Genomic DNA, 27,716 nt, shown 5'->3' with positions numbered 1-27,716 from the left:
CCTCCTTTCCTGTCATAACCTTCTACTAGTCCACCATGAGAACGTACAGCAGGCCTCGGGCTCCCCAATGAACCGCTCCAAGCATAACTGGGTCCAGAAGATCCCAGAGAACCACCAGGCTGGACAGAGCTCTCTTGACCAGGTTTAGGGCTCCTGGGATAGTTTCCAGTCAGATCAAAATACGGCTTAAGATTACTGGATCGGCCTGCTCCTCCTCTGTAGCTCAGTGCTAAAGAAGCAGAACATTCTGTCAGTTCGGTCGAAACATTTCTAGGATTGGACTACAATTTGAGCAGACTGAAGGCTTACCATTAACATGTGGCCCAAAGGCTACCAGTGAGAGCAGGAGCACCCTGGAAGGTAGAGAAAGTCACATGAGAAACTTAAAAAAATAAATAAAAATTTGTACAAACAAATTCAAAAATAAAGAGACCCAAATCTTTAGGTGTTTACTGTCGCTTTAGACACAGCAACCTACCTCACAGAAAACCCAGACTGCATGTTTCAAAGCTGAAGATGAAGATGAAGATGAAGACCAGCCACAGCTCGTCCTTCCGCAAGGCTCACAGTGAACTGTGACACAGCCGCTTCAGCTTTGTGATCTCTTCGACCACGGCAGTCCTCCTTATGTGCCGGCAACTGTTGAGTTGATTGGATTCAGGTGTGACACCACGGCAGAAAACCTGGGCAGGTGCTCCCTTGAGCTCGTCAGGGCAGTTAGTCGACCTGTTTTAAGCATTTCTTCATTTATCAACTGTCTTTTGTTTGAACAAGAAGGCGGATCTGACCCGTTCCGTACTCTGTGAGAGACTGAGACCATAAACTCGATAGGAAAGTAATAACTGGAGAGCTCGGGACAATTTCCCAATCACTTCAATACAATCCGAATTTTTTGCCATGTGCCTTCCGAACCCTAACCCTGACAAAGGGCTTTTTATGTGATTTATTGTGTTGCTGTTGGGAGAAAGATGCTAAATAACAACACCATGGGGATTTTTTAGGTTTTATTGATACTTGTGACATCACAAATGACATTTTTTATAGAAACTTGGAATTTTCAGCCTTTTTTTTCCTGTTTGTGAATATTCAGGTGTTGGGATGACTTTGTCTTGCTGTAGAAGAAACAAACAAACAGGGTTTTTTTTAACCATCATTCATCTCACTGGTTTAATTGAATGCAAACAAATTTTTCAGTTTTCAGAGTCAACACATTACAAAAAGAAGCAGCACATCAGAAGAGAGCAACATCTTAAAACACCAGCAGTGAAACCACTTTACCCTCATTTCTGCTACAATCTGAACACAGAAAAATATCTAAATCTGGAAATGTACGGTGCTGTCTGTCACATCAAACTGAGTAGATGTGTTGTCGGAGGAGTGTTAGCTGAGTTTGAGGCCGAGGCAGAGAGCCAGCTCGTTCTTCTGGATCTTTCCGTCCCCGTTGATGTCGCAGTGACCCATCAGGGCTTTTCTGAACTTGTCCAGGTCCGTCCCGCTGATGCTGGGCTGCAGAGGTCAAAGGTCAGACGTCACTATCTGATTACTTCCCGTTAAGTTTGAATGGTCGTGTCAATAATGTCAATGAATCTATTTCCTTCCATGTGTGATCACTTTTATATCCACCACCCGACTCTTTCAGAGATAATGTCGGATTCCTCCTGAGCCCAGCTGACCAGTTCTTATTCTACAGGGATTTCGGTTCATATAAAGGGGCTCTTAATGTGAAAATCATTAAAGGAAGTGTTGAGATTGCACCTGTGAAAGTAGGGTTAGGGTTAACCCTAATCCTAAACAACATTATAGTTTCTTCCTTTCTTTTGTATTTGCGTGTTTCTTTCTTTCTTTTCCTTCCTTCCTTCCTTGTGTGAGTCATTCTAGGCATTTTTTTTACCTTCACCAGCTCCATCATGTCCTTCACAAATCCATCCACCTCTGGACCCTCCAGTTCACCGGTCTGGCTCTGCACACACAATACAGACATACAAACACTTCCCTCTGTGGCAACACATTTTACCCTAAAATAAAAAAACCTTCACCTTCTGTGATTTGAATATGAAACTCACATTGCAACTTTTTCATTATTTGTTCGGCACAACAAAAACATGCCAACCAACTAAATTAAAATAAAAAGTCAGCAGAAGACAACGGGAAACTTACAACATCATAATGAGCAAATATCTTCTCGAAGTCTCTCCTCCGGTCCTCCAGACTGCAGGCCTGACCATAAAAACACAAACGGCTGAAAACACGAGCGACAACACAGCAGCACACAACATCACAGAAACACTTACGTCCATTTTAAACTTCAGTAAGAAGTTTTCTTTCAGAGCCAAAATTCTGGAACAAAATGGAGAAATGAACATATTTCACCCTTCACATTTGAATGAATTTAACTTCAGACGTCTGCTTTTAGTGAGATTTTAGATTGGAAATACAGCAACACAAATATCATCAATTAGCTTTTTCCAGAGCCTTCAACCACAGTGAATGATCTTCCTCAGGTACCACTGAGGTCTCGTGCTAAATTAACTGGACTCTGGAACATTTCGTTGCGTTAATCAAGTTTTTAGAGCCAAAGAATCATAATGATTTTATCTGTGACACCAGGTGGGATTCACTACCTGGCCAGGTCGTTTAGATCCAGTCGGCCATCTTTGTTTTTGTCAAACATCTTCATCTACAGGGAGGGGAGAAAAAGACAGATTATACTATTATTGTCTGGAGAGAGGTAGAAATGTGAATAAACGTGGCTCTTCCTGTTTACCATGCTGTCGGTGTAATCCTCCAACTTCTCAGGAGTGACGGACTTCCTGTGCTGGAGGAACAAGTCCTGAAGGAAGCCCTGAAGGACCAAACAGGACGGGAATGAGAACCAAATCAGACATTTTGTTCATTCATAAAAACTGATGCCCTTCCATCACCTTGAGCTCGACGGCTGAGATGTAGCCGCTGCTGTCGGAGTCATAGTTTCTCCAGATCTGCACAGAAAAGTCAGTGAAAATACAGCCGCCATTTCTTACCTGTTAATAACAACACCTGAAGGACGAATGTCTGAGGTGGCATTTTTACTCCAACTGAATCAGCCTCACCCTCATGAATTCCACGCTGTTGTCCAGCGGCGCCTCACGGCGGAACAGAAGCAGGAAGTTCTCTTCCTCAGGCAGCATCATGGCGGCCAGCTGCAGGGACAGAATTCACCTCAAGGTTTCTGTTCAACAACCTAAACATTTGTGTCGTCTCCTGTTTGCCGTTTTGGGTGTTAGCTGGCCTGAGTTTGAGGATCCAGCTCTGGAAACATGTCGACGTACCTCCTGGATCTGCAGACGTCCATCAGCCGCAGCGTCACCAGCAGAGACAAATCTGTCCCTGAGTGTCCTGATTCTGTCCTTGGTGACGTCCTCCCTCTGAAGATGACATGGACACAACAGACTTCACTTTGCTGCACTTTAAAACGCAAATAACTAGGTTGTCATTTCTGAAGAGCTTGTTGAAGATAAAGAGCAACATCCCGGCTCCAGGATTCAGGAACCAGAGACCAGAAGAGTATGGACTGAAATGGTTTGGTTTCCAGAACTCAGTGGTGAAGGATGAAGGTGGGAAGACACTGAGGAGTTCAGGAGGTCTCAAGAACAAAACCAGTTCAAGGTTTTGACTGGGCTCCAGATCTGCCAGATCTCAGTCCAGTCCAGCATCAGTGGGACGTGCTGGAGCCAATCCCACCTCACAACTTCCAGGATTTAAATCCTACGGCTCAGCTTCAGAGTTCTAGAGGAGTCCGGACCTCTTGGGTCGGGTTTAGGGTCAAAAAGGTGTAGAGAACATTCTGGATCATGTGAGAACAGAATTCCACCAAATATGGACGCAGGTCCAGATTATTTTTGAGACATTTTAGTGCAGAAAACCATCATCATCCTCCCTGGTGCTGCAGACCCTCTCAGATTATCTCTCCTTACCTTCACCCCCAGTTTTTCCAGCATGTGTTGGAAGAAGTCATCTATCTGATTTCCCTCGATCGAGCCGTCATCTAGTTAAAAACAGACACAAGCAGCTAAAACATATTACACTATCAGAACTGACTCCAGTTTAAATGTTTTCAAGTTTAGTTTTATATTAGATAATGTATTATTTGTATTGCTTCTGTTGTCTCAGCTATAAAACGTGTATCTCTGTATGGATCCATGCTGCTGCTTCTGTTGTTTGTTCTGTTGATTTTTCTTATTGTTGCAATTCTTGAAATTAAATAATGAAAGAAAACCTTCAGAGAAAGATTTTTCTGAAAAGGACTAAATATCCAAATTAAAAACAGCTTCTGTAATGCAGATAAATCTGACAGCATAAGAACAATAAAGTCATGAACAGATTTCTGCATTAACAGTCAGAACATTTTAATTCTATTATTGACGTTGCTGTTTCATTATCTGACATTAAAACAACACACTGTTCTCACCACCAACGTCAAAATGTTGCCAGATCTGTAAAAAAGCTGCAGCATCCAGACACTCCAACAGGCGGTCCATGATATCGAAGACCAGTCCAGAGTCCAAAATCCAGCTGGTTTGAAAATCCAAAATCCAGTGATGAGAGAAGTGAGGAAAGAGGTGAAAGAGCCTGTTTATGAAGGGAGGGGGAGGAGGAAAAGACTGATAGAGAGAGGATGTGTATGAATGGAGAGAGAGCCAGCGCAGTAAAAGTATTTATTGGGTAGGAACTCAGACTAAACACGTTTCGGTGACAGATAAACAATAAAACATCACTGAACATTAAAAAAAAACAGCATCAAATGTTCTCTCCGTCACCATGACAACAGTGAACAGGCGTCATCACACTGATAACCCCGGACAGTCCGCCTCCCTTCCATTAAAGCTTTTATTCTATAAACAGGAAGAGAATCGGATGTATTTACAGGTGGAGCAGGTCATGACGGAAGAAGCAGGAAGTGACCCGACAGGAGGAGGATGATACAGCAGCAGAGGTGATGAACGATTCATGAACATTGATATTCCAAGTAGCAGAAGAATAAAAAGTTCATTTTCAGGCAGAAATAATCTTATTGGCTGATGAGCCTCAGATGCTCTTTGTCTCCGCCCACTGAGGGTTTCGCCATGTTCATCATGGAGGATGAACAGCAGCACCCAGGTGAGCTGAGGACAGGAAGTAACTGTCAATTTGGTCCCTTTCAAATTAAAATAGCATTCAATCAGCTAAAATCACATTATTTTTACTTTACTTGAATTATTTGAATCTTATTCTGTCTCATTTTCAGAAACAAACAATTGGATGGTTTGTGTTTCTTGTTTGACGTTTCCATGGTAACTCGGGACACCTGAAGTTTTTTCTCTGAAAGCATGAAGCAAAAACCCTGAATTACATCAACAACAGATTACACTTAGAACGTATCCAAATCAAATGCGTGTCCCAGAAATGAAATAAAACTGAAGCGTGTGTGTAACGGCTCATTCTGTTTCAGATCTTCTTTTTGTTCCTCCGTCCAGAATGTTACCGCCAGTTTCTACAGTTTGACGAGGAGCGAAGGTTTCAGTCCTTCTCTGTGGGAGTTACGGCTTCGGCCTGGACCCCCACTGAAGCGGACGCAGTGCTTTGGACTAACGCAGCTGGTTTGGCCACAGATGGTCCCATTAGAGACGTCCCTTCAGCCCGCCAGCTGATCCTGTCAGACTGAAGGAGTGTCTTCACCGGACTCATCGTCTGATTTGTTGTCGGACGGAGTTTGGACTTCCTCTTCGGCTGAACTGAGGTCAACATCTGCTGGAGACGGAGGCCTCACTGAGGGAGGAGACACAGCTGGACCAAAGTGAAATGAGATCATCAGCAGCAGGACAAATCAAGCCAAGGTTGGACTAATAAAGCAAAACGTGGACAGAAATGGGGGTCAGTCGTACCATAGGTGGGGAGGGACTTGGCACGCTCCCGGTCGTCCTCCCCAGCAGGAGGTGGACTGCTGGATCTCTTCAGAGACGACCACTGTCTTCCGCCGCCACCAGCTTCACTTCCTGCGACAGGACCATCGAAGGCATCGCCGCTGTCTCTGGAAATATCGCCTGCAGGAATAAGAGACATGAGGAACCATCACCTTTTTTCTTTTTACCTTTAGACCACATGGATCCTGATCTGCATAGACAGGACACTGAATCCTATTTCCTCTCCATGAGACTTGTTGAGGTGGTTTATTGTCTAAATTCCAAAATAGTGACAACATCTGCTGAATAAATGACCCTTTTGCCCAAACAGCCGACTTTTTGATTACACAGGAGCTGTTTTAAGGAAAAACACAGAGCTCCTGTGAACATTAATTACACAAGTCAAGTGCAAAATCACACACGCACACTCTGACACTTGGACATGTGGTTTTTTCCTCAGACGTGGCATGTGGAGGCGTCAAATATGGCCCTGAAAGTGTTCATTAAACACGCCATCACCTGTTAAACTGAATGTTACTGTCAGCTCACAGGCGGCGCTGAGAAACAGAAAAACATCCCAGAAAGCATAAACCTTCATGGAGTTTTCAGCTTTCCAGCACAGAAACTTTATTTGCCTTCATTCTCAAATGACGATTGAAAAATGTTCTTCAGTGTGAAGAGAAAACAGGAGGAATGATTTCTGCATCCTGACTTTTTCTCAATAAATCAAATCAAAAATTTATGAATATGACATTATTTCACATCACTGAAATCTATAATATCCAGTTCATTATAAATATTCTGGGTTGTTCCAGCAGGACACATATCAATTTTGTTAAAAATATTTTGGTCCTACGGCCAAAATAAGCAGGACTTGTGGATGTGTTTGTATGAATTTGTCTTTCCTGTTGTTTTGAATGAATTTGAATGAGATAATGTTTCAAATTGAAAAGTAATTATTTAAAATACAACTAAACAACAACAATGTGATAAAATTCCTTGAGTTGCGCTTTTGCTTTTTTTTCCCCAGATCTTGTGTTACAGAGAGAGATACTGACCATCCACCGGAGACAGCGGTCCGGCCGGGCTGCTGCTGGCGCTCTCTCTCTCCTGCTCTGATGGCGCCCTCTTCAGGCGAGGAGCAGGATGTGGCCCTTTACCGGAGGAGCTGCCTGTCAGAGCCTCAGCAGAATCATCTGAGGTCGGAAAAAAAGGAGAATGTGAGTGAACCTGTGATCAGAACTCCACTCAAGGTAATAAGAACATTTGTAGTTTATAGAATCACTCGCTGACTGTGAAGGCAGGTGCTGCTCGGTCTGGGACTGACTGGACTGGTGGGACCAGACGTCGGGGGCCCCGGTGGGAGTTTGGGGGCTTGGGATGAGGTGGGCTTTGGGGTAACGCTCGGTGGTTTGGACCGGGGAGCTGGCTCTGGTCTGGACTCATCAGGGTCTGCAGGGACGACCGGATGGAGGGAAACGACAGTTCATTTTTAAGATGCATCATATTTAATGAAATTGAATATTAACCTTTGTTGTGGCATCAAAGAAACTCACCTTTGTCCCCGTCCACCTTGTCCACCTTGTCCAGTAAGGACGAAGACTCAGACTGGAAACAGAGGCAGAGATGAAGAGATTTACTTAAATTTACACCAAAACAAAAAACTTCATCCTCACCTTCTTTCCCGCCATTCTCTCCTGTCTGGCCTTCATCTCAGCCATCAGGTCCATTCCCATCACAGGAACTCCGATATGGCGTGGTATGTGTGGGTGTTCCTTCTTTTCCACGCTCTCTTCCTCCTCCTCCTTCTCCTCCTTCTCATCCTCGGCAGCGAGCTCTGTCTCAGAGTTGTTGAGGCTGGAGGGCGGAGCCTTAGGGAGGTCCTGATGAGGCTCTTTCACAGGCGACGCAGGGGACGTAGGGGACGTAGGGGACGTAGGGGACGTAGGGGACGTAGGGGACGTAGGGGACGTAGGGGAAGTTGGCGCCATCTCCTCCATCACTGGACTAACAGGAGCAGGGGGTGCAGCAGCGTTGGAGGAGGCAGGCTGGGGGGAAGTGATGGGGGCGGCTCCTTGGCTCTTCTCTGAGCGGGATGTCCGCGATTTGATGAGGTTGAAGAAGCCACTTTTTCTAGACTCCCGTTTCTTATCCGCGGAGTCTTGCGAGCCGGAGGACGGACCTCTGACCGACGGGAGTCTGAAGAAGAACAAAAAATGTGTAAGTAAAAGGAAACTGCTTTAGGTTCAGGATAAAGCTGGACTCACTTGAAGCTGAGTTTAATGACTTTCTTGGAGAAGAAGTCATCCAGGCCCTCGTCCAGCTTTCCCATGATGCTGTTCTGTTCTCCCTCCTGTGGCACCGTGCCGCCGGTAGCCTCCCGCTGAAGGACCAGCAGCAGAAATTAACCATGAGAGAGACTCAAGAGTCAACAATCAGATTATAGATTCAAAAGATTTCAGTTCAGTCTTCAGTTCAGAAAGGTAAAAAACCCTCAACAGATCAAACATGATATCGCTGATGATCCATCAAGTTAACTCTTGACTTTAAATAAAAAAAATGAGTTTTTTTATCAGGTATCAGCTTATCAGGACTCGCTGTCAGAAACAGAAACCAACCCGTCCTCGGCTGGGCTTAGTCCTCTTCTTGGGTTTCGGTCGTAGTTTGGTGTGATGCTCCAGAGTCTTGTGCTCCACCGGCGGCAGCTCACCCAGACAGACGGAGTCGGTGCGCGGCGAAGTCGGGGGAGGAGGGAGGTCTCCGTAGTACGAGGACGATCTGTCCAATAACTGCGAAGGAGGAGGAGGGTCCTCAACGTGGATGGGAACTTCCTCCAGAGCTTTGTCCAGGTCAAACTCCATCTCTGTCAGAAGCAAAGAAGAAGAATATCAGTTAAGCAGAAGATCTTTGTCTTTGGATTTTCGCTAAATACGAAAACTTCCACATGAATTCATCACTCACCAAACGCCACGGAGACGGGACGCAGCATCCTCACCAGAATACTCTTCCTCTTGGACGTCATCTAAAGACGACAACAGCAACATCAGGTTTTTGTCTTTGTTGTGTTTATACATGAAGCTGTGCCGATCATGTCTTCCTACCATGCAGGTCTCCGTGCCCCGGTCCTGAATCTCTTTCTGGTCCTGGTCGTGGTTCTCAGGTTGCAGGACCGTCTCATCCAGGACTTCAGTCTCCAGGTGGGGCTGCTGACGCAGCAGAGGTTGGCCCTTCCTGGTCAGGTGGTCGGCCTGACGACAGAGGGAGGGATGAGTGGACGGAGGGACAAAACAGGGAGACAGACAGACAGACGGACGGACAGCAGACTCACCAGGGTGTGCTGTGATCTGGACAGGGACTCCAGGATCTCGTCCACGATGTGGTCTGACAGAAACGACGCCATGCTGAGCTTCACTTCGCTGAGGAACGTGAAATAGAAGATCACAGATTAGAGATTCATCAAAGTCCAACATTCTTCTGGTCTGAATTTGTGCGCAAACACAGGACATTTTCTGTCCTGGGGGTTGTCTATATGTCCAAACGCAGCCTGCTTATATTTATTTATTCGCTGAATCTGCTTCCTTTAGACGACGCCGTCTGCAAAGGTTGTCGGACCTGATCTTGTTGACGATGTCAACTCCGGACTGTTCCAACAGCGTGGTGGTGACGAAGCTGCGGGGGATGGTCATCCTCCCTGCTCCGGACCGCAGCAGCTCCTGACGAAGGCCACTCCTCTTCATCACGTGAGGACACAGACCCTCGGCGGCGTCCACCATGGACACCAGCATTGTCTGCAGAGGAGGAGGAGGCGGAGTCAGATTGAAGCTCAGGCTGTTTGACCTCTGGCGGTCGCCGTGAGTTATAAAGCAGGAAGTTGAGTTTTCAGCACCTGCAGCTGCTCCTCCATCACCCTCGCCACCTCTCCGGCCATCGACTCCAGCTTGTCTTGGATGGCGCCGACGCACGCGCCCCTCGGCCCGCCGCTCCTCAGGTGGTACAGGTTGGGCAACAGCTGAAGGGGAGAGCGGCATTTAGAGACAATGACAGGCCGATTTATTTAACGGTTGGACAAACGGAAGAGGAGGAGCTTCAGAGTTTGAGTCGCCATCTCTGCTGCTCAGACAAGTTAAAATCCCTTTGAAGTGCACGAATCAGAACATCGGTGGTTCGATTCACGATTAATTTCCTAAATTAATAAATCAGGAACTTTAAGAGCTGCGGCGAAAACTGCAGGCATCAACAGAAACCAAACAAATTGATCTTCCACTGCTTCAAAAGTTCGAGGACATTTTAAGCAACAAGAGCCAACAATTGCTGTGGCCAATTGTTCAAATCCCTGAAGAATACATTATATTGGAAAGAGCGTTAAGATGGAGGGCGGGAAAATAAAGTAAGGAGAGAATCATCCATCAGAGCCGTCTCCTTACTGTCTTGGAGTTCCTGGCGTCTTTCATGAGGTTCTCCGCCACCTTCATGTCCTCCTGGACCATGTTGGCCTCCGTGAACCTCAGAGAGTTCAGGTGATCCTGCACCTTCACGCACATCATGTCCATCATCTGTTACAAAGGGCAGACAGGTCAAAGGTCAGCATCCATTAACAGCTAAACAAGAGTGCGTGTCTGTTGTGTGTGTCTGTTCCTGCCTGTTGTGTTGTGGTAGTGACTATTCCCTGCTGCAGCCGGTATGCCTGCTCCTGCAGGTATTTTCGGGTCTCGTGGTTCCTCAGCAGGTACTGCTCCATCTGCAACGCACGACAACAATATACAAATACAAAAACACAAAGCAGCAAAAAAATCTACATTCAACAATGTGTTTTTTTAAGCGTGATCACCTTCAGCAGGGCGTCCTCCGTCTTCTCCGGGTTCGCCTTCAGCGCCTGAGCGGCGTCCATGATGGGAACGGGCATGAAACGGATGGTGTAGTTTCTGAGAAAAGGTCATTCATTGTTTAGTCCTTCAAATTAAAACACCAGATCAGGACTTAAAACGAAACTCACTTCTCCAGAGCAGCAGCGACGTCCTGCAGACCCTGAGGACTGATGTTGTTCCTGTCCCACACCACAGTCCTGCACAGACACAGACACACACAGGAGAAAGACACAACTCAGTAACAACAACGAGACCCACAAGCAGCCGGCCACCGTCTTAGACTCTTCATAAATATGCATCACTTCCTGTTTTGGCTACAAACTACATTATCCACTCAGAAATTATTATTGATCCTGTCCACCAAGTTTTGTCCAAATCAGTGTGTGCGTTTTGTGTAGACAGTCAGTAGATATATTTGTTACTTTTCTGTTTCGACTGCTGGTCACTGGAAGTCGTTCCTTTGTAAATTGTGCTTTTTTGTATAGAAATAGTAAAAACTTGATGATTTTAATCAAACAGATCTATGAAGGCTATCTGCAAAGTTTTATGGAGTAAAGTTTTGCACTCGACTGATGGAAAAAGCTGATTTCAGGACATTTAGCTGCTGACAGATAAGAAAATATTTTTCAGTGACTCGTGCTCGAGCTCTGTGGTTGGGTGTGGCGCCACCACTCGCTCACCTGAGTTTGGTGTTGATCTGCAGGGCTTTGGCCAACATCTTGGCCCCCATGTCCCCCATGGAGTTCCCACTGATGTCCAGTTTGGTGAGGGACGTGTTGCTGCCCAGAGCGTTGAGGACGATAGAGAGGTCGGCTTTCAACTTCGAGTCGGCCAATGAGAGCGAAGTCAGCGGCTGCGGAGGAGAAACACGGTGGAACAATGCCATTGGATGACTGAGTCTCTGTTTATTTATGTTTTAGGGTTTGCAATAAAAGACTAAATGCGGTCACGTGATGACTTCACCCAGCCTGGTTTCACTCACCGAGTCCTCCTCCTGAATCATGTGCACCAGGTTGTCCAGGACTGCCGCCACGTTCCTACAGGAAAAGATGAGAAATGCAAAAAGCATGAAGCAGGAATAATTTAACCAAGAAAATCTGCTGAAGGTTTTTCACCCACTTTGATTTGATGTTGGTGAAGTTTTTGCCCAGCGACAGGTGTCTGATGGATCGGTTCCTGGCCAGCCAGACCAGCAGGGTGGTGAGATCCATGTCCAGACCTGAGCAACACAGCACAGAGACGTCAGCAATCACTAACATCTTTTCTGCTTCAACTCAGGAACTAATATTGAGCAAGTCAACCAAGTTTCCTGTGAATCTGTGCAGCTTTTCATGACAGTGTCGCTGATTTGATCTCTATCAGGAAATTCAGGTACCTCCACTGAACTTGTGAATCAGGACACTGTTTCCATGACTACAGCGATGATGGCATATTGTAAGCGTCCCAAATATCCTCACCATTGTCCGAAATGTCCAAACTGGAGATGTTGGGGATCTCGGCGATGCAGCCTTCCAGGATCTGGGACCCTCCTGATCGCAGCTGAGAATAAAACCGGTTCCAAAAGTTAATGATGAATTTTGTTTATTTTGTTTTAGTGTGTTTCCGTGCATTCGGCTCAGTTTTACCTCACAGCAGCTGAGATCCAGAGACACGTCGCTGAGGTTTGGGTTGCAGCCGAGTCCCAACAACAAGGACCTGCAAAAACAAACGACAATAGAAAAACAACACTTTGTGCACAGCTCAGAGAACACAGGCCTGAACTGGCTGCGATGAATGCTGCTCTCAAACTGGTCCGTTTCCTCTGTTCTTCTGGATTTCAAGTGCAAATAAATTCTCAAGACCTGCACATGAGATTCTGCCAAGTTTGATCCACAGCCAGTAGACAAGTACTGAGGCCTTCACTGACTGTCTGGAAACTTTTCAGGTCTTGGTGGATGGGTTCTTACTTCAGAGCCTCCAGCGGCAGCCTGGTTCCTGAAAGGCTGACTGAGCTCAGAGCCTGAGCACAGCTGAAGAACTGCTTGAAGGACGAAGGGATTTCTTTACACTTCCTGCCAATATGAGCAGCGACACGTTAATATCAATATATATCTGTGAATATCACAGTATGTTGGGTACGTTAGCGTTAATGGTGTATATCAGTAAAGATCATTATTATCATCATTTCAGTGTTAGTTTGACATCTTGCCTGTGAGAGAAAACAGTCTTTGACATGTTGAGGACAGCGAGATGCTTCAAAGATCCTCTGAGCAGAGATGCACAAACCTGGAAAACACAAAACTGAAATTTAGCCAAACTGACAGAAAAGTTAAACTGAAAAACGTAGAATTTTGGAGCCATTGTGGGTTGTAGGAGGAACTTTGCTCACCTGCTCTAAAGAACAGTCACTGTTGGACAGGTCCAGAGTCTCTAGACAGTTGGAGTGACTCAGGAAGCTGTGGAGGTTCTGTGGGGAGAAAAAGAGACTTGACTGTCGTCCCTATAAAGTGTGTTGATGCAGGACGTCAGAGACAGAGCAGCGGTTTACCGGCAAGTCGTCGCCTCGGAGCGAGTTCCCCGACAGGTCCAGGTGTGTGAGGGTGGAGGCGACGGCCGGGTTGGCACAGAGAGCCTGACAGAGGCTGTTCACACCTGAGAGACAGAAAAACATCTCCTTAGAAACCCTTCTGCAGGAGGATGATGATGATGCATCCTTCCTGCGTGCTCACCTTTAGGAGACATGGAGGTCCTGCTGAGATTCAGGTGCTTCAGGCCCATCGGCAGTTTGGCGAGTTGAACGCTCAGAGCAGCGACACCTGCACAGAGCAACATCCAGTTTTAGACCAGATCCAGGTCTGAAGGTTTCCCACATGGCCACCAGAGGGCGCAGGCCTTCAGCGGGGAGCACCTGTCCTTCCAAACAGCTGCTTCTCTCTTAAAGCGACATTCAGGCTTTTCTGTTTGTTCACCTCTGTGACTAAAGTGCTTCATTAAAAAAAAATTATAAATAAAAAGTCTCATCATATCCAGAATCAGCTGATTCAGTCTGACTCAGTTCAGACTCTGTTCTCTGTATTCGGGGAGAGAAGCTCAGAAAACAAGAACTAACTAAAAAACACACACTGGATGTTTCCTTATTTTCTCGATCAAAACTCAGTGAACCATAAAATGATTCTGCTCGGTCCGACTTGCCTGCTCTGATCCCGCATTCTGTTTTTTTTCACTGATCTCATCAACACAGACAAAACAAACGACAGCTTTGTCACAATAGTCCTCCATCCGGAAGCAGGGGGAGTTTTACTTTAGAGGCTGAATCCTTTAAAAATGTTTGAGAAACACTGAAGTAGAGAAATGAATATTTAACTATGATAAGAATGAATCCATCTTAAATCCAAAGATCAATGTTCTACAAACTAGCCCAGGTTTCATGCACAAACAACAATATGTCTCTGGGTGTGTGTGCGTTTTAACCTTTGTCCTCCAGCGAGTTGTTGCTCAGGTTGAGTGTGTGCAGCGTGGAGGCGGGGTTTTGTGACAGAGCGGCGGCCAGTTTATGAGCGAAGTCACTGAGGAAGAGGAGCAGACAAAAAACAAAACACTGATTTAACAACGTCAGATAAACACCACACTCACACTCTCTCCTTTGACCTCTGACCTTTTGAGCCCAGCATTGTCCAGCACCAGCTCCTCCAGCCGGCCGGACCGAGCCACCACTCTGAGGATCTGATCGCACACATCTGTTGACTGGAGAACAGGAAACAACAGTGAAACATTAGTTTCTGCTGCTCTTTACTGATTTATTTCTAATCAAGCTGCAGGAGCATTTATACGGCAGTCCAAAGGGTTTGTGGGTAAAACAGAGCGCCATGTTGTTACCAGTTTGTAGTCTTTGGTGGACAGTTTGGCGAACCACTGGTTGTACTCCAGAGCCGCGATGATCGCCACCAAATCTCTGAAAACAAAAACACCTATTACACTTACTTCATTTATTTAAACTAAGCAACCTTAATTAGTGAATGAGAGATTCACTTTTAAAATCACAGAGTGAGAGATGATCTGTCTACAGAGGGAGGATGAGATTCTGCAGAGGACGGCGTGGCTTTTTCTGGTTATCAATCCAGTTGATGTAAAAAAATAAAAAAAAGGTTCTAAATTTAGCAAACTGAGCTGAGTTACACTATAATGAGGCCGAAGAGAGGAAGAGAAAGATTAATAAAACAGGAAGTCAAGTGTTGGACGGACCTGTTTTCCAGGTGAACAAAGTCCTGCAGGTTGAGCTCTCTGGTGTCCTGAGTCAGATAGATGGTGTCCACGTCCTGGATGACATGAAGACAGAGACAGACAGAAGAGCCCCATGAGACGGTGCGTTCAGGGACAACACAAAAACAAAGAAGATGAAAAGGTGAGCGAGGAGAGCAAAATGAAGACAGAGAAATGAAATAAACACACTGAACAGAGTTATAGATAAAAGTTAGTTCAATAAAGACTCCAGTCTTCAGGACCGACCCACTGGACTTCCTCTCTGTAGGGCAGACCCAGGTGGTCGCACACACACCAGTACTGATGAGAAAAACCCCCTGAAACAAAGCAACACAACAACAGCAACTATCAGACACACTTAACCGCACGCAACACATGACCAGTTGCAAGTTGAACATTCTGAGGCAGACTCACCACACAGTCCCAAGTCAGCGGAGCCCTGCTCGTCCCAGAGCGCCTGAAGGGCCGCCGACCTCTCTGGAGGCTTCAGGCTCATCTTCCTCATCACTTTGCTTCATTACGGAGAGACGAAGAGGGAAGGATGAGACGGAAAAGGGAATATGGAGTTAATCTCAGGCTACTCAGACCATTTTCAGATCCAGTATTCACCGTTTGTGTGACAGTTTCTCACATTTGTTGTGCAAAGTTTTCACAAATGGTTAACAAGTGCTGACCTTCCCCTCTGACCATAAAATCTACTTTATCTACCAAAATATCTACCTGAAATCTACCAAAACCCTACTTTGTGAGGTCACCGTGGTCTTGACCTTTGACCTTTTTGCCACTAAGACTTGTGATACGTACACAGGTGAGCCTGTGGGGCAGATACGGTGCAGACAGCTGCCGATGTGGGCGATCACCTCGTCAGCCTCCTCCACCGACGCCAGCCGGAGGCTCCACGGGCCGCGATCATGTTCCAACACCAACTACACACACACAATAACTGGTGATTTGATTCAAATCAGAAATGAATGACTGAACCGTCACACAACAAACAGATTTAATTAGAGCTGGTTCAAATTCTCATGGAGATAATGGCTGGAAATTTTGCAGTGTGTCCTAATCCTTCCTCAGACATAGGCAGTGTTGAAAGACAGCAAGGATTGCGTTATCTGTGTGTGTGTGTGGTACGCAGTAATCCCAGTGCGTAACACTTCCTGTTTGTGTACCTGAGTGGGCTTGTTGCTGCTGATGCCCTGGATATCCAGGTAGCTGAACGACTGTTCGACCTGAAGAAAGCAGAAAGAGATGATGGTAAAGTTCATGAACGTTTCATTTTCAGAAGCCTTTAGCTCACTGTGGACTTTTTCCTCTTAGTTTCTTTTTTTATTATTATATTTTGGTTCTGTTATGTGTCCCAAAGGAGAAGTTATTCACCACAATGTGAAAACAAAGTGACACCAACTGGTGGATTGTTCTGAGAACTGAAGGATTTTCCCAGGAAAACATTCAGCACACCCAAACAGGGTGGAAACAAATTCTTTCTTTAAAGGTCCAGACGGGCCTCCTTCTGATAAAGGACCTTTAACTGATTGCAGAGAGCCTTCGTGTGACAATTTCTTGTCATGTTTGTTGTTGTCGTTTCATTGAATAATAAACACGGAGAAAGGCAACAGGCTTCTTGTTTTCCTGTTATTTGACAGAGAATAAAAAAGGAACACTCGAGTGAGCGAGGGAAACATGTGATAAAGGGCCCGCTGTAGTCTGGATCTGAGCCCACAAATGATTCACAACATCTTCATTTAACCCTTTCATGGTTTGTTAGCAGATCTGATTAGCACACTTGCTAACAGACGTTTCCACGGTCCACATCCTCTGAGCTTCAGCTCCACCAAACACTGATCCTTTGGATTATAGTCTGCTGCCAACTTTGTGGTCAAGGCAGTTTCCTGTTTGAACAGAAACAATGACCCTGCGGACCAAACCGGACCCAGAGAAAAAGAAAGAGAGAGGCCCTGAACTCGGTCAGATCCAGCAGCTCTGGACCCTCCAGAGGTTCAGAAATAAGGTGGACAGTCCTGAATCCAGATGAGCAGAAGCTGCTACGGCAAATAATAAAACGAGCACGGTTCATCCATCACACATGAGGAATGCTCAGCTGTCCTCATATTTCTGGCCACATCATGTGTCAAGATGAATATTAGCACCTTGGCTGATCAGCTAATGCTAAGTTTGTTTGTTTTTCATCAGTCCTGCAGTTCTTTTTGGACATAAGAGCGAAGGACCAAATATGAAGTTGAGCATCTTTACACCGAGGAGCTGAGCAAACATCAGGCAGACGGAAAATAAAAAAGAAAAGGGAAGATATGTGGAATGTAAAAGACAAAAAAAAAAAAACAAAAAACAAAACAAAACAAAAAAAGAGTCTGCAGAACAAATGTCTGGAGCAGAATCAGACACATTTCCCCTCCAGTCCAGAAAGACAGTAAAAATTATGGTGGATTCTTCACTTCATGCCAAGAAAGACAGACAGCAGAGGAGGACAGAAAAAGAAAGTGAAAGATGGAAGAAAAAAAATATCAACTGAAGAGAGAGAGAGAAGGGAAATACAACTCAGCCTGCAAAGAAATTAAAAATGTAGAGTGAAAAAGTGTGACAGAAGGAAAGAGGGGGGGGGCGATGGCGAGGGGGCATCAAGAAGTAGTGCCCGCCCCCCTTCCTTTCCTCGCCAGCTGTTAAATTCCTCCATTGTCTTTTTTTCTTCACCCTCTGCTGCCTCTCTGCTGGGAGCGAACACACCGAGGACAAACCGGCCTCTGTTCACCCTCACAGACACACACAGACACACACAGACACACACACACACACACACACACACACACACACACACACACAACAGATCAGGGGTCGGCTGGCAGTTCATCTGTGTTTATTTTCTGTGTGTTCATGTAAAATGTCGGCCGTTTTTTAAAGTACAGTTTTCTTACACCTGAGCAGGTTGAGTGAATGTAAACAGATCGGAGGAGTTAATGTTAAATGTTCCAACACTTCTGGTACTTTAGAGTAATCAGATGATCTCACTGAGGTGAAGGACTATTTTAGGAGCAGAGAAGGAGAGGAAAAGCCGAACAGATGTGATTAAAGCACATCAGGACTCAAACCTGGACTAAAACTCCAAGTGGAATTCCTGAGCGAGGGTCGCTGAATTATAGTGGAAAAAGAAAGCGTGTCTGAAAGAGAAGGTGGAGCTGAACTGCTCTGTACTCTGTCCTGATTGGGTGGTCCATTCTGTCAGTCACACAGTAGCCCCGCCCACTAACCCCTCCCCTCCTTCCTGGTCTGTTTCCTCTAAATGAACATCATGTTGTATTTCAGACTGAGACTTTAGACTTCAATATAAGGGAGGAGGAGGGACATTTTCCCATTGACTTCAATATAAGGGCGGAGGAGGGACATTTTCCCATACACTTCAGTACAAGCTGATAGTAGCGACGCCCCCTGATGGTCTTTTGGACAGAATGAAGGTTCAAGGCTCTGGTTGACACAATCTGCTTGGACGTCAGATGTCCGTCTGACTGGACTCCCAGTTTCTCTGTCTCTGTATTTTCCAACTTATTTTTACCCGTCTGGTCTGATTCACACACTCCTTAATAAGAAAGACAGAAGAACTGGGCTGAAATCGTCACTACTCCTCATTTCTACACTTTGGTCCTCTGTAATTTGAAAACCTCGGTCATTGTCTAGAGCACGTTAGTAAAAGCTCTTTGAAAGTGTTAAATTAAATTAAATTCTTATCCGAGAACAAATGTGTTTTTACTCTTTTCCAGCTTGTTGTATATTTAGGTCTCTTTCTCTCGCCCTCCAGGTCGAACTTGCCTTCCTCGCCCTGTTTTGGTTTCCCACAGGCTGTTTTCTCACAGCTGCATTGTGGGTAAAACTATCAAATATCTCCACATGGTGGGACCTGCTCTCGTCTGGGTAGAGAGACGTAGAGAGCATGTGAGTGAGAGAGGGACAGAAAAACAGAAAACTGAGAAGAAGCAGAGGAAGGAAGAAGTAAAGAGGAGGAATGGAGCTACGAGCAGACTAAAATAGTTTAAATCAGCACGAACACACTTTATTTTCCCTAAAAGCCACAGAGGAAAACGGCTCCAAATGTGGGCCAACCTGTTACTAAAAAAGTATTTTTAATACATGTATAAATAAAAAACGCCCTCTTAAAGGCCTGGAAGGTCGGGGAGCTGACTGACGATCTGCTTATCTACACCGAGTCAGTCAGAACTACCTGAGCTAGCCGGTTAGCGAGCTAACTTTCTTTGAAATAAATTAAAAAATTAAAACGGAGACAAGCGGTGCTGAAATTCTGTTTCCTCCATAAACAGCTGCTAATGCTAACATTAGCTACCTAAATGGCTAATTCCAATGGCTCCCACATGCTAACAGTTATCAGCAACAACAACAAGAACAACACAAAGCTGAGGCCGATGGGAGTTTAGAGTCATCTAAGCGGTGGCACTAGAAGACAACGGCAAACATACATCCATGAATGCAGATTTGAAGATTTGAGAGCACAACTCCAGGGCTGCAGGACAAACCTTTAGGTCTCTTGAACAAGCTGGTTTTTTAATGTGGAATTAAAATGAGTCAGAAAACAAACAAACAAACAAACCACAATGTCACTGTGGGGGAACACGCAGCTGCAAACAGGAAACATTCCTGATGAGCGGAATGGAAGAGAAGCGGAGAGGAGAGGAGGAGATGATTTCAGGGATGACGAGAAAGAATCTGAGGATCTGTCTGAAACAGGCAGATTTACAAACCTTGGATGGGACCCGAGCTGTCAGCAGATAGGCTCGATGTGATGCCAAGGCCTGAAACAGAGACAGACCGGTCAGACACTCCCAGTGAATAATGTCAGTAAACACCTTCAGAAACTGGAGAAGGTGGATGGATGGGTTTTAGACTTTCCTCATAAACACTCTGTTCTCTGCAGAAGCTCAGAAAACCAGAACTGTTCCTCTCATGTGTTTGGGTCATTTCTGTCTTTATCTGATCGGGAGTTCTGCTCATTAATAATGAAAAATCAGCTCAGAAACATACAGGACTGATCCAGAGACTCTCTGATTGGCTGTGACATCACCCAGCGGAGCCAATAGGAGCGCCCGATGCGGAGACATTACTCTCGTCCACGGGTCGGCGACCTTCACCATTAAAAGAGCCATTTGTGTGTGTTTCCCACCAGATAAAAGCTACCAGAGCTTAGCGTGGGAAGAGAGCTCAAAATAAGGTGGGAAGTTCATTTGGCTCGACAAAATATATTTAAAAAAAAGAAAAAGTTTTACTTTGATGTTGCATCATAACCATTACACTGAAAAAATAGTAACTAAACGGAATAAAATGTGTTGCAATGATTTATTCACATTATTTTCTCAGAGCCACGGCAGACGGATGCAGCAAAGCTCCAAAGAGTCACACTGACCCACATCTGAATCTGAACTTCCCAATCATCTCCGCAGCGTTAAATCTCTAAAGACAATGTTTTTTCTACTAATTTCTGACAGCTAAATGGGAATTCAAAATAAAGTTGGACGAGCAGAAACTAGCTGATTTTCTGTGTTAAATATGTTCAGATGTTTCCGTCCTGGCCTTCTTTCCCAGCAGCTTCTGTCTGTTTCCACTTGTTGAAGGAGCTGGACGAGGCTTCGGCCTCAGGACAGCCTTTTTCACAGAGTGGGATAATAATATGTAATATCATTGCCCATGTGTTGAACTTCTGTCCTGGCAGAGAACAAGTGCACATTGTGGCCTCTTGCTTGGCCAGCGCTGCTGCGTTTCTGACAGAATTAGTAACTCCTTCTCGTCAGCAGCTCGAGAGACGTCCTGTCATCAAACTTTCAGCGAAATGAATTCATCTGGTCTCTGCGCTGCAACCGGAGGAGCAGAACAGGTCACTCCAGGTCACGTCTTCTTCAAGCTCCTCTCGGACAGGAAGGAGTATCAGCCAATGATGGGGCGGCTGTGTCTGAACAAGCCGTTTCAGTTTCTAACATCTGGAAACATCCCGGTTCAGGTGTCCCGCAGACGTGAGGCCACAAGTCAGCTTATAACAAAAACAGATACCAGGAAACAGTTGGAGATCTGGACTGTAGTGAAGCGCAAACAGCATCTGATGCTTAATTATAGTAATACCAGAGTCCAGAATGTAAGCTGTTGTTTTGTTGTTGTTTTGTTGCTCTCCAGCTTCAGTCGAACGCTCTTTAATGTTCAGCTTTATTTATTCTGCTAACTGAAGCCAGATGGTCCAAACGGACACGACGGGGCCAAAGACGAGTTAAGGTGCTCTTGTTTCTGAGGAATTCTTAGAGCCAAAAGAAGAAGCAGGTAAAAATGAGGCAGCATATTAAAGTACTGTCAGATCCTACTGAAGTCTATGGGAAAATGGCCCTGCATAATTGGATCCGATGACACATTCCCTGGTCTAGATTTCCCCCTAATGTGCTTCAGGAATTTGTTTATTTCTGTGTTTTAACCGTCTTTACATAAACACCACCAGACGTAATTCCAACAACAAACACATGATGTGAAACATTTAACGCCTCATTTCATGAATTTACAGCAGAGGTTTCCAATCTGTTGATCTACAGCTGTGGAATTTGTGTGTACACCCCAGTGTTTGTGTGTCCCAACACGCTGTGGCTGCGAGTTGCTTCAGTCAAGCCCTGACAGGAGTTGCAGTTGCGTTCTGCAGAGCTGTGGTATGCGGTCAAAGGCAAAGAAAAATGTTTTTAAAAACCGTGAGATGAGCCGTCTGAGCCGGGGGAGGATCGAGCTGGAACCAGAAGGTTCCCGGTTTGAGTCCTGAACTTCCTAAACACATACCTGCAGCGACTGGACACGAAAGCATTTCTGTAACTCTGCACACAGTCCAGCGTCTTTAACCATTCAGAGTATTTAAATGTTTATTTATCATATGACTGACTGACTTTTTTTTTTTTTTTTTTTGCAGGACAGAGATTGGCCGTGATTTTCTGATTTTGTAATGCAGCTCTTGCTAAATATGTCTGAAGTGCTTTAAAAGATCAACTAACCAAAGAACGCGGCTGAAAATGAGCTTGAACTGATGAACGCCTCCTGATTTCTTGCTTCACTTCCACCCACGAAGGATTTAGTAATCCTCTGGTGCTGTTCTCCTCTGAGCTGGACTCTGTCTGAGGGAAATCCTGATCCGGGGGCTTTGGACTGTTTGGGGAAGGGCTCTTCCTATTTTAGTATCACATGATGTTCCCAGTTTGGTTGGAAGGTCTTGACTGGTCTCCGACCCACGACCTCTGGAATGAAGCACTACTTCTGTGACTCAGTTTCTAAACTTTGTTTCTGTGGGGCTGCAGATGAAAACAGGGAAGTTCACAGCTGAGGCTGACGGACCGACACTGGACCTTCTGATGGTGACTCACAGCAGCAGCTCCTCTCAGGCTCGGCAGTGATTCAAAATACTTAGCAGCCGCATGCAGCTGAGCGAGAAAGTGAGCGCTGGGCTCGACAGGAGTCACAGGAAACGCACTGGGAAACCTCACGGTGATGTCTCCAAACAGGAAGCCCTTCTTTTGTTTAAAAGTCCAAAACTGGACACCTTTGCAGTTTTGTGAGTGTGATGGATGATCACACACATGCAGACAGACCTCCCAAATAAGCTTTGTTGACTAAAGCTCAACTTCCTGGTTAATTTTTTATCTCCTCACCTCGACCTGTTGCAGCACGCCCACATCGGTGCAGCCGCATGGATTTTCCCTCTTTTGAGAATGATGAAGTTATTCAGGATTCCACCAGGAAGACTCAAGTCTTACAGCAGGAAACATTTCTGCATTTCTCAAAAGGCTACAACTGCATTAATCTCGCCAGAACATTATGACCACCATGTTTACTGTGGCTGAGCTCTGGACCAAGACCTTAGCAGGGAGACACCCTTTACATCCTGGAGGCTGTGAGGTGGAGCCTCCGTGGATCTGGACTAGGTTGGTCCAGCTCATCCCACAGATGCTGGACTGGACTGAGAGCTGAGGACTTTGAGCCTCAGGGAGCATCATCCTGCTGGACTCCCATAATGCATCCTGGTCAGAGACATCACGTGTCCACTGTAGGAGGTTCTGGCGGTGGACTGTGTGTTCTGACAGTTTTCCCATCAGAACCAGCATGAACTGAAAGAGTGAAACTTCAAACAAGAAAACAACCGCACCAGCTGTCACTTACCAGAACTCTGTTCTCCACCTTGTCACCTTTGACCTCCAGCTGGACCTTCCGCCTCAAGGTCAGCTTCACTTTCCGACCGACGGCCTCCCGCACACTCTCTGCAGCGGACAAAGGGTTAAACAACACCTGACCATTAACACCACAGCCGCTGGGAGGGTCACATCGCAACTTATTACACAGCACGCAGAAGAGATCCAGATGGGAGATCTGACTCAGGCCGTGCAGCTCTCAGCTGGCTGAGCTCTCGAAATAGAACACAGCATCTCTAAAAATGGCCAAAGGGCCAATTAGGGAGGAAATGAGGGGGGGCTGTTTCATGCTGCCTTCAAACTGACTTAATAAATATGAGTCCACATCGCCAAAGTGGACAAGTGAAGCCAAAGATGATGAGCCATCAGGTCGGCTGTCAAATGCAGTCAGATTGTACTGAAGTCTATGGGAAAATGTTTCAGAGACAACGCTGCCCTAAATTCAGCTTTCCTCTTGGAAATAAAAGCAGTTCAAACTAAAACTAATAATGTTATTATAGTATCTGCTGGTCGTATATACCCCCTCTGTGGCTCCTGCTTTATCCTCGAACTGTGAAGTCTCTGTATTGTACAATCTAAATGTGGTGTGACAAGTATAGTCTACCGTCTGCAGTGTGACTTCCTTCTTACTGCCCCTGCTGTCATGGGGGATATCTTTCCATTTCACACAAAAACGAACACTAAACATGAAACAGAAAGCATCTCTGCTGCATTCATTTGGCTCCATCTTTCCCTCCCGGGAAACAGTTCTGGAGAAACGACGCTGCTGCAGTGGTGGGAACGGATAAAGGAGGAGGGGGGTGGAGACGTGAGAGTAGTGGGAGGTTGGAGGAGATGGGAAACGAGAGATCTGGAGAAGGCGACAGGTAGAAAAAAGGTTTAGGAAGAGATCAGAGTGCATTCATGGAAAAGGGGTAACCCAGCCTGCCCCCCCCCCCCCCCCCACATAACAAGGTCGTGGGGAGCATGAAAACATTACAGTATGAAGCAGCGTGGACGCTGACTGAAAAACTGAAAACACTGAAAACACTCCTCCTTCCATCCAAAACCTTCATTAAAAACAGCTTCACACTAACAACTCACTTCCTGTTTGATGAACCCTAAAATCTGATTCGTTCTGAGGGACTGATGAATGAGGAGAAACTCAGCCGCCGTGTTGGCACTTTGAGGGGGTGCTCGGTTCGAATCCCATCCAGTGCAGCTCTCAGTAATTGTTTCAGGTGAGAATTGTCTGTGTACTATTTATTCCTGGACTCCCATCCTCGGTCCATTTACAGTTGTTTTCCATCCCTTTGAACGTTAACTGCTCACATTTCTAAGATCTCTGCCCGTGAACTCGCTTTGCCGTGACGTTTACTTCTTGCTGTGTCCTCACTGAGCTCCATAACCTCTGACTTTCTTCTGCTCCTCTTACGCTGCTGATTATGAGCAGCATCAGGTCAGTCAGTCAGTCCTCCTAAAAGCCAGCTGACGTTCTACGGTCTGACAACAAAAAGGCCCATTCATCGCGGACGTACAGGACGAGATTGAGTCAGCCTCACCACCCAAACCTGGACGGGCTTAACTTTTCTAATCACCGTCCTTTTTACACATCAGCTTTATTAGTCTAACCCAAATAACAGGCCGCCCCGACGTCTCCTAACTCCAGGGATCCTTATCTAATCAAGACCAGCTCAGACAATTCAGGACTCTGTGTTTAAAATCAGTTTAGGCCACTTTCTCTGCTAACATTGCAGCATTTTTTTCTCCTCGACTCTCAGTCATCCAGGCAGTCTGTGTTGATAATATCTCACAATCCAAAGGAATTTCACAGGACACACCCCTCTGAGAAAGCACCCCCACCCCACTTCAGATAAGGAAGTGATAGAGGAGAAACTCTCAGGTAGCCAGCCTCTGCCTCGGGGCATGGAAATTACCAAAAAGAAAAAGAATCTAACTATGAAACAGAGTGACTCCAGATCAGATCCAAGAAGCTGAATTTTCCAGGTGAGCTGTGGATGCAGTTGATCTTCTATAGATTTTTTTAATGATCCCAAAGTGACCTGCAGTGATTTAAAACTTCAACTTTATTCATAAAACAGTTGGTCCTCTGTGATCACAGAGAAATAAAAGTTTACCTTTGAGCTTTTCCCGAGCAGTCAAACTTCCTCTGTGACCCTGAAATAAGGCAAACTTACCGAAAAGTGCGTTTTGTTCCGCCGACATTTCCCCCACCGAGGTGCAGCCGGAGCGGAGTCCGGCGGAGAGCGCAGGAGAGGCGGCCTTGGACGGGGGAAGGTGCGGTCCAGTCGGCCGTCCAGTCACCGTCGGTTACCTGTCGACGCCCCGCGGATCTTAGCTCCAACAGCCGGCGTCCATTCCCGCACGGACACGCTCTCACGCGCGCCTTATTTGCGCGTGGCACGTGCCGGACGCGTGAAATGCGTAAAATGCGGGAGCTGCTGCGGAGCGGCGGTGCGGGGCTGACACATTGACCCCGACGGTGGATTCAGTTTGGAGGGATGACAACCAACACATTTCCTCTCACACTCCGGCGATCCCTCCTTCCCTTCTCACTTCTCCTCAAGTCCTCCGGTCGGTTCCTTTGTGCGTCAGAAACGGAACAACAGCGACACCGAGCGGCCATTTCTGCCCATAGCAAGACTTTTTATTTCTGTTTTATTCACTGCAACACATTTTATACACCAAAAGCTGGATGCAGGCCACCGCCTGGAATTAAATCAAAAAAGAGATGATTTGCTGTAAAAGTAGACGGATAGTTTGGTGGTTCTCCCGGAGGGCCAGTCAGAAGGTTGGACCGATTCAGCTTTTATTGGAATACAACTTCTGTGTTGTCTTGATTTAGAGGCCAGATTGACTTTCTTGGTCCTAAAGGAAATTATCTCAGTTATATGAAGACACACACACACACAAAAAAAAAAAACCAAACAAACTGGTGCTGTCGTCATGCGGAAGTAGGCGTGGCATTGAGCCAGGTGGGGCTTAATGCCCCGGATGCACCTGGAAGACCAACAGCAGCTGCAGAACCAGATCCAGAACCAGGTGATGGACCTGCTAAACCTGAACCAGGATTTTAGATTAGTCTGGAACTTAAATAACTAAAATAAAAAGTAACGCATTCGATTTATAATAACTAATACGCTTCTTTTGGCCAACAAGTGCAGCTGTAAAAATCCATTTCAACTGTACTAATGCTGATCACAATAAAAAATAAAATAAAGTGGATTTCAACAGATTTAAAATGTCTTTATAAGTTTAAAAGACTCTTTTTGTATTTCACTGGATTATTTATAGACCACATCAGGTCTGTGCTGACACCAACTCTGAGATTTACATCATATTATTATTTCATCACCCTCTAATTTGTGCAACATGCACGCTGGCGTACCACAAACAGGAAGGATGACGCAAAGCACAAAGATGAACTCAGCTGAAAACAGGGAGGAACTCCAGGAGTGGTGGAGAACAGGCACATCAGAACATCAGTCCCTCCGTCTACAGAGCCCCTTTAAAAAAATAAATCAACTAGATGAATGAAAATGATGTTTCCTAACAGTCTGAAAAATAATCCTGAAATGATTTATGTGCATTTCAATACGAGGAGATGAACTAAACGCTGAGATAAACTGGGCAGAATGATTAATCGAAAAGTCTCAAGGTGTGTCACAAAATGACACCATGTTAATGAGCATGTTGCTAAAACACGCCTCTCTTCCACTTCATCCAAGTTCCCGTCTCCAGGAGTCATAAAGCCGTATTTATACAGTAGATGCCTGTTTCCTAATACAGGCACGGCAGCTGGACTGCAGGACTGTGCTGAAGTACACCACTTCCTGAAATCCACCCGTCTTTGACCGACTGCGACCGACTTCATAATATATCATTCTGAGATGAAAATGAAATGAAACCAATCCAAAAGGACCCCACGAACTAACATCATTATTTATTGGATGTCAGCAGAAGGCCTCAGTAGGATTCAGCCACCAGATGGAGACAAACACTTATCTCCAGGGTGAGCTGGGATTGGCTCCAGCAATTGGCAGAAGATGAGTGAGTGAGTGAGATTTGGCTCCAAAAAAAATGAAAATAAAAACGAAAATGTCTATATATGGTCCCAGATTTAGCTACGATGTCTGGTCGAGAACCTCAATGCAGTCGTTGTGTGTAAAAAAGTTCTGTGACTAAAAGTGAAAAATTTGTGGATGAGACAACAACAGGAAGTGAATTTCCATTGTCACTAAACTTCCAGTTAGAGCAACTGGCACCTGGGTTCTATTATGGCCATGATGGTCTGGAGGTTATTGTAGTTTATTGCAGTGTCACATACTGTAATCTGGGATTTATCCGAAAGATGGCGAGGTAGGTTCAATTGCGAAAGATGAAACTGCCCATCTGACTTTCCCAGATGAGACATCTTATCCTCCAGACAGTGCGTTCATTAAACACAGTAATTCCAGTTCAGTAATTATGAGATCATT

General features: G+C 45.6%; 2 protein-coding genes across 5 annotated transcripts; both read right to left on the bottom strand.

Annotated features, from left to right (window-relative positions):
* Positions 1–1,380: 1,380 nt before the first annotated feature.
* On the bottom strand, positions 1,381–4,517 carry LOC115051322 (secretagogin-like). Its single transcript, XM_029514698.1, has 11 exons — positions 4,448–4,517; positions 3,954–4,024; positions 3,309–3,404; positions 3,090–3,179; positions 2,922–2,978; positions 2,765–2,842; positions 2,622–2,677; positions 2,292–2,337; positions 2,158–2,217; positions 1,892–1,960; positions 1,381–1,506 (listed from the first exon to the last, which is right to left on the bottom strand). Exons 1-11 carry the CDS (start codon positions 4,515–4,517, stop codon positions 1,381–1,383), a joined length of 819 nt encoding a protein of 272 aa, XP_029370558.1.
* Positions 4,518–4,680: 163 nt separating this feature from the next.
* LOC115050715 (F-actin-uncapping protein LRRC16A-like) lies at positions 4,681–25,778 on the bottom strand. 4 transcript variants are annotated; one of them, XM_029513711.1, is made up of 38 exons: positions 25,416–25,778; positions 23,210–23,307; positions 19,783–19,833; positions 16,192–16,251; positions 15,827–15,948; positions 15,437–15,534; positions 15,269–15,339; positions 15,005–15,078; positions 14,639–14,714; positions 14,418–14,506; positions 14,234–14,328; positions 13,492–13,578; positions 13,311–13,414; positions 13,152–13,229; positions 12,972–13,048; positions 12,730–12,834; positions 12,409–12,478; positions 12,241–12,322; positions 11,903–12,002; positions 11,766–11,820; positions 11,464–11,636; positions 10,912–10,980; positions 10,747–10,840; positions 10,558–10,656; positions 10,343–10,471; positions 9,805–9,927; positions 9,531–9,706; positions 9,247–9,334; positions 9,020–9,166; positions 8,880–8,940; positions 8,537–8,781; positions 8,186–8,301; positions 7,595–8,117; positions 7,475–7,526; positions 7,212–7,370; positions 6,977–7,114; positions 5,901–6,059; positions 4,681–5,784 (listed from the first exon to the last, which is right to left on the bottom strand). In XM_029513711.1, exons 1-38 carry the CDS (start codon positions 25,441–25,443, stop codon positions 5,672–5,674), a joined length of 4,284 nt encoding a protein of 1,427 aa, XP_029369571.1. In that variant the 5' UTR covers positions 25,444–25,778; the 3' UTR covers positions 4,681–5,671. The 4 variants fall into 4 exon arrangements, with proteins under 4 accessions (XP_029369571.1, XP_029369570.1, XP_029369573.1 ...); XM_029513710.1 differs by having other exon boundaries at positions 4,681–5,802; positions 25,416–25,776; XM_029513713.1 differs by lacking the exon at positions 23,210–23,307 and having other exon boundaries at positions 4,681–5,802; positions 25,416–25,775.
* Between the last annotated feature and the right edge of the window lie 1,938 nt (positions 25,779–27,716).

The sequence above is a fragment of the Echeneis naucrates genome, chromosome 11 (genome assembly GCF_900963305.1).
Source record: "Echeneis naucrates chromosome 11, fEcheNa1.1, whole genome shotgun sequence".
Lineage (NCBI taxonomy): Eukaryota > Metazoa > Chordata > Actinopteri > Carangiformes > Echeneidae > Echeneis > Echeneis naucrates.
Note: the sequence above shows the minus strand (reverse complement) of the source record. Positions and strands in the feature narration are given on the sequence as shown.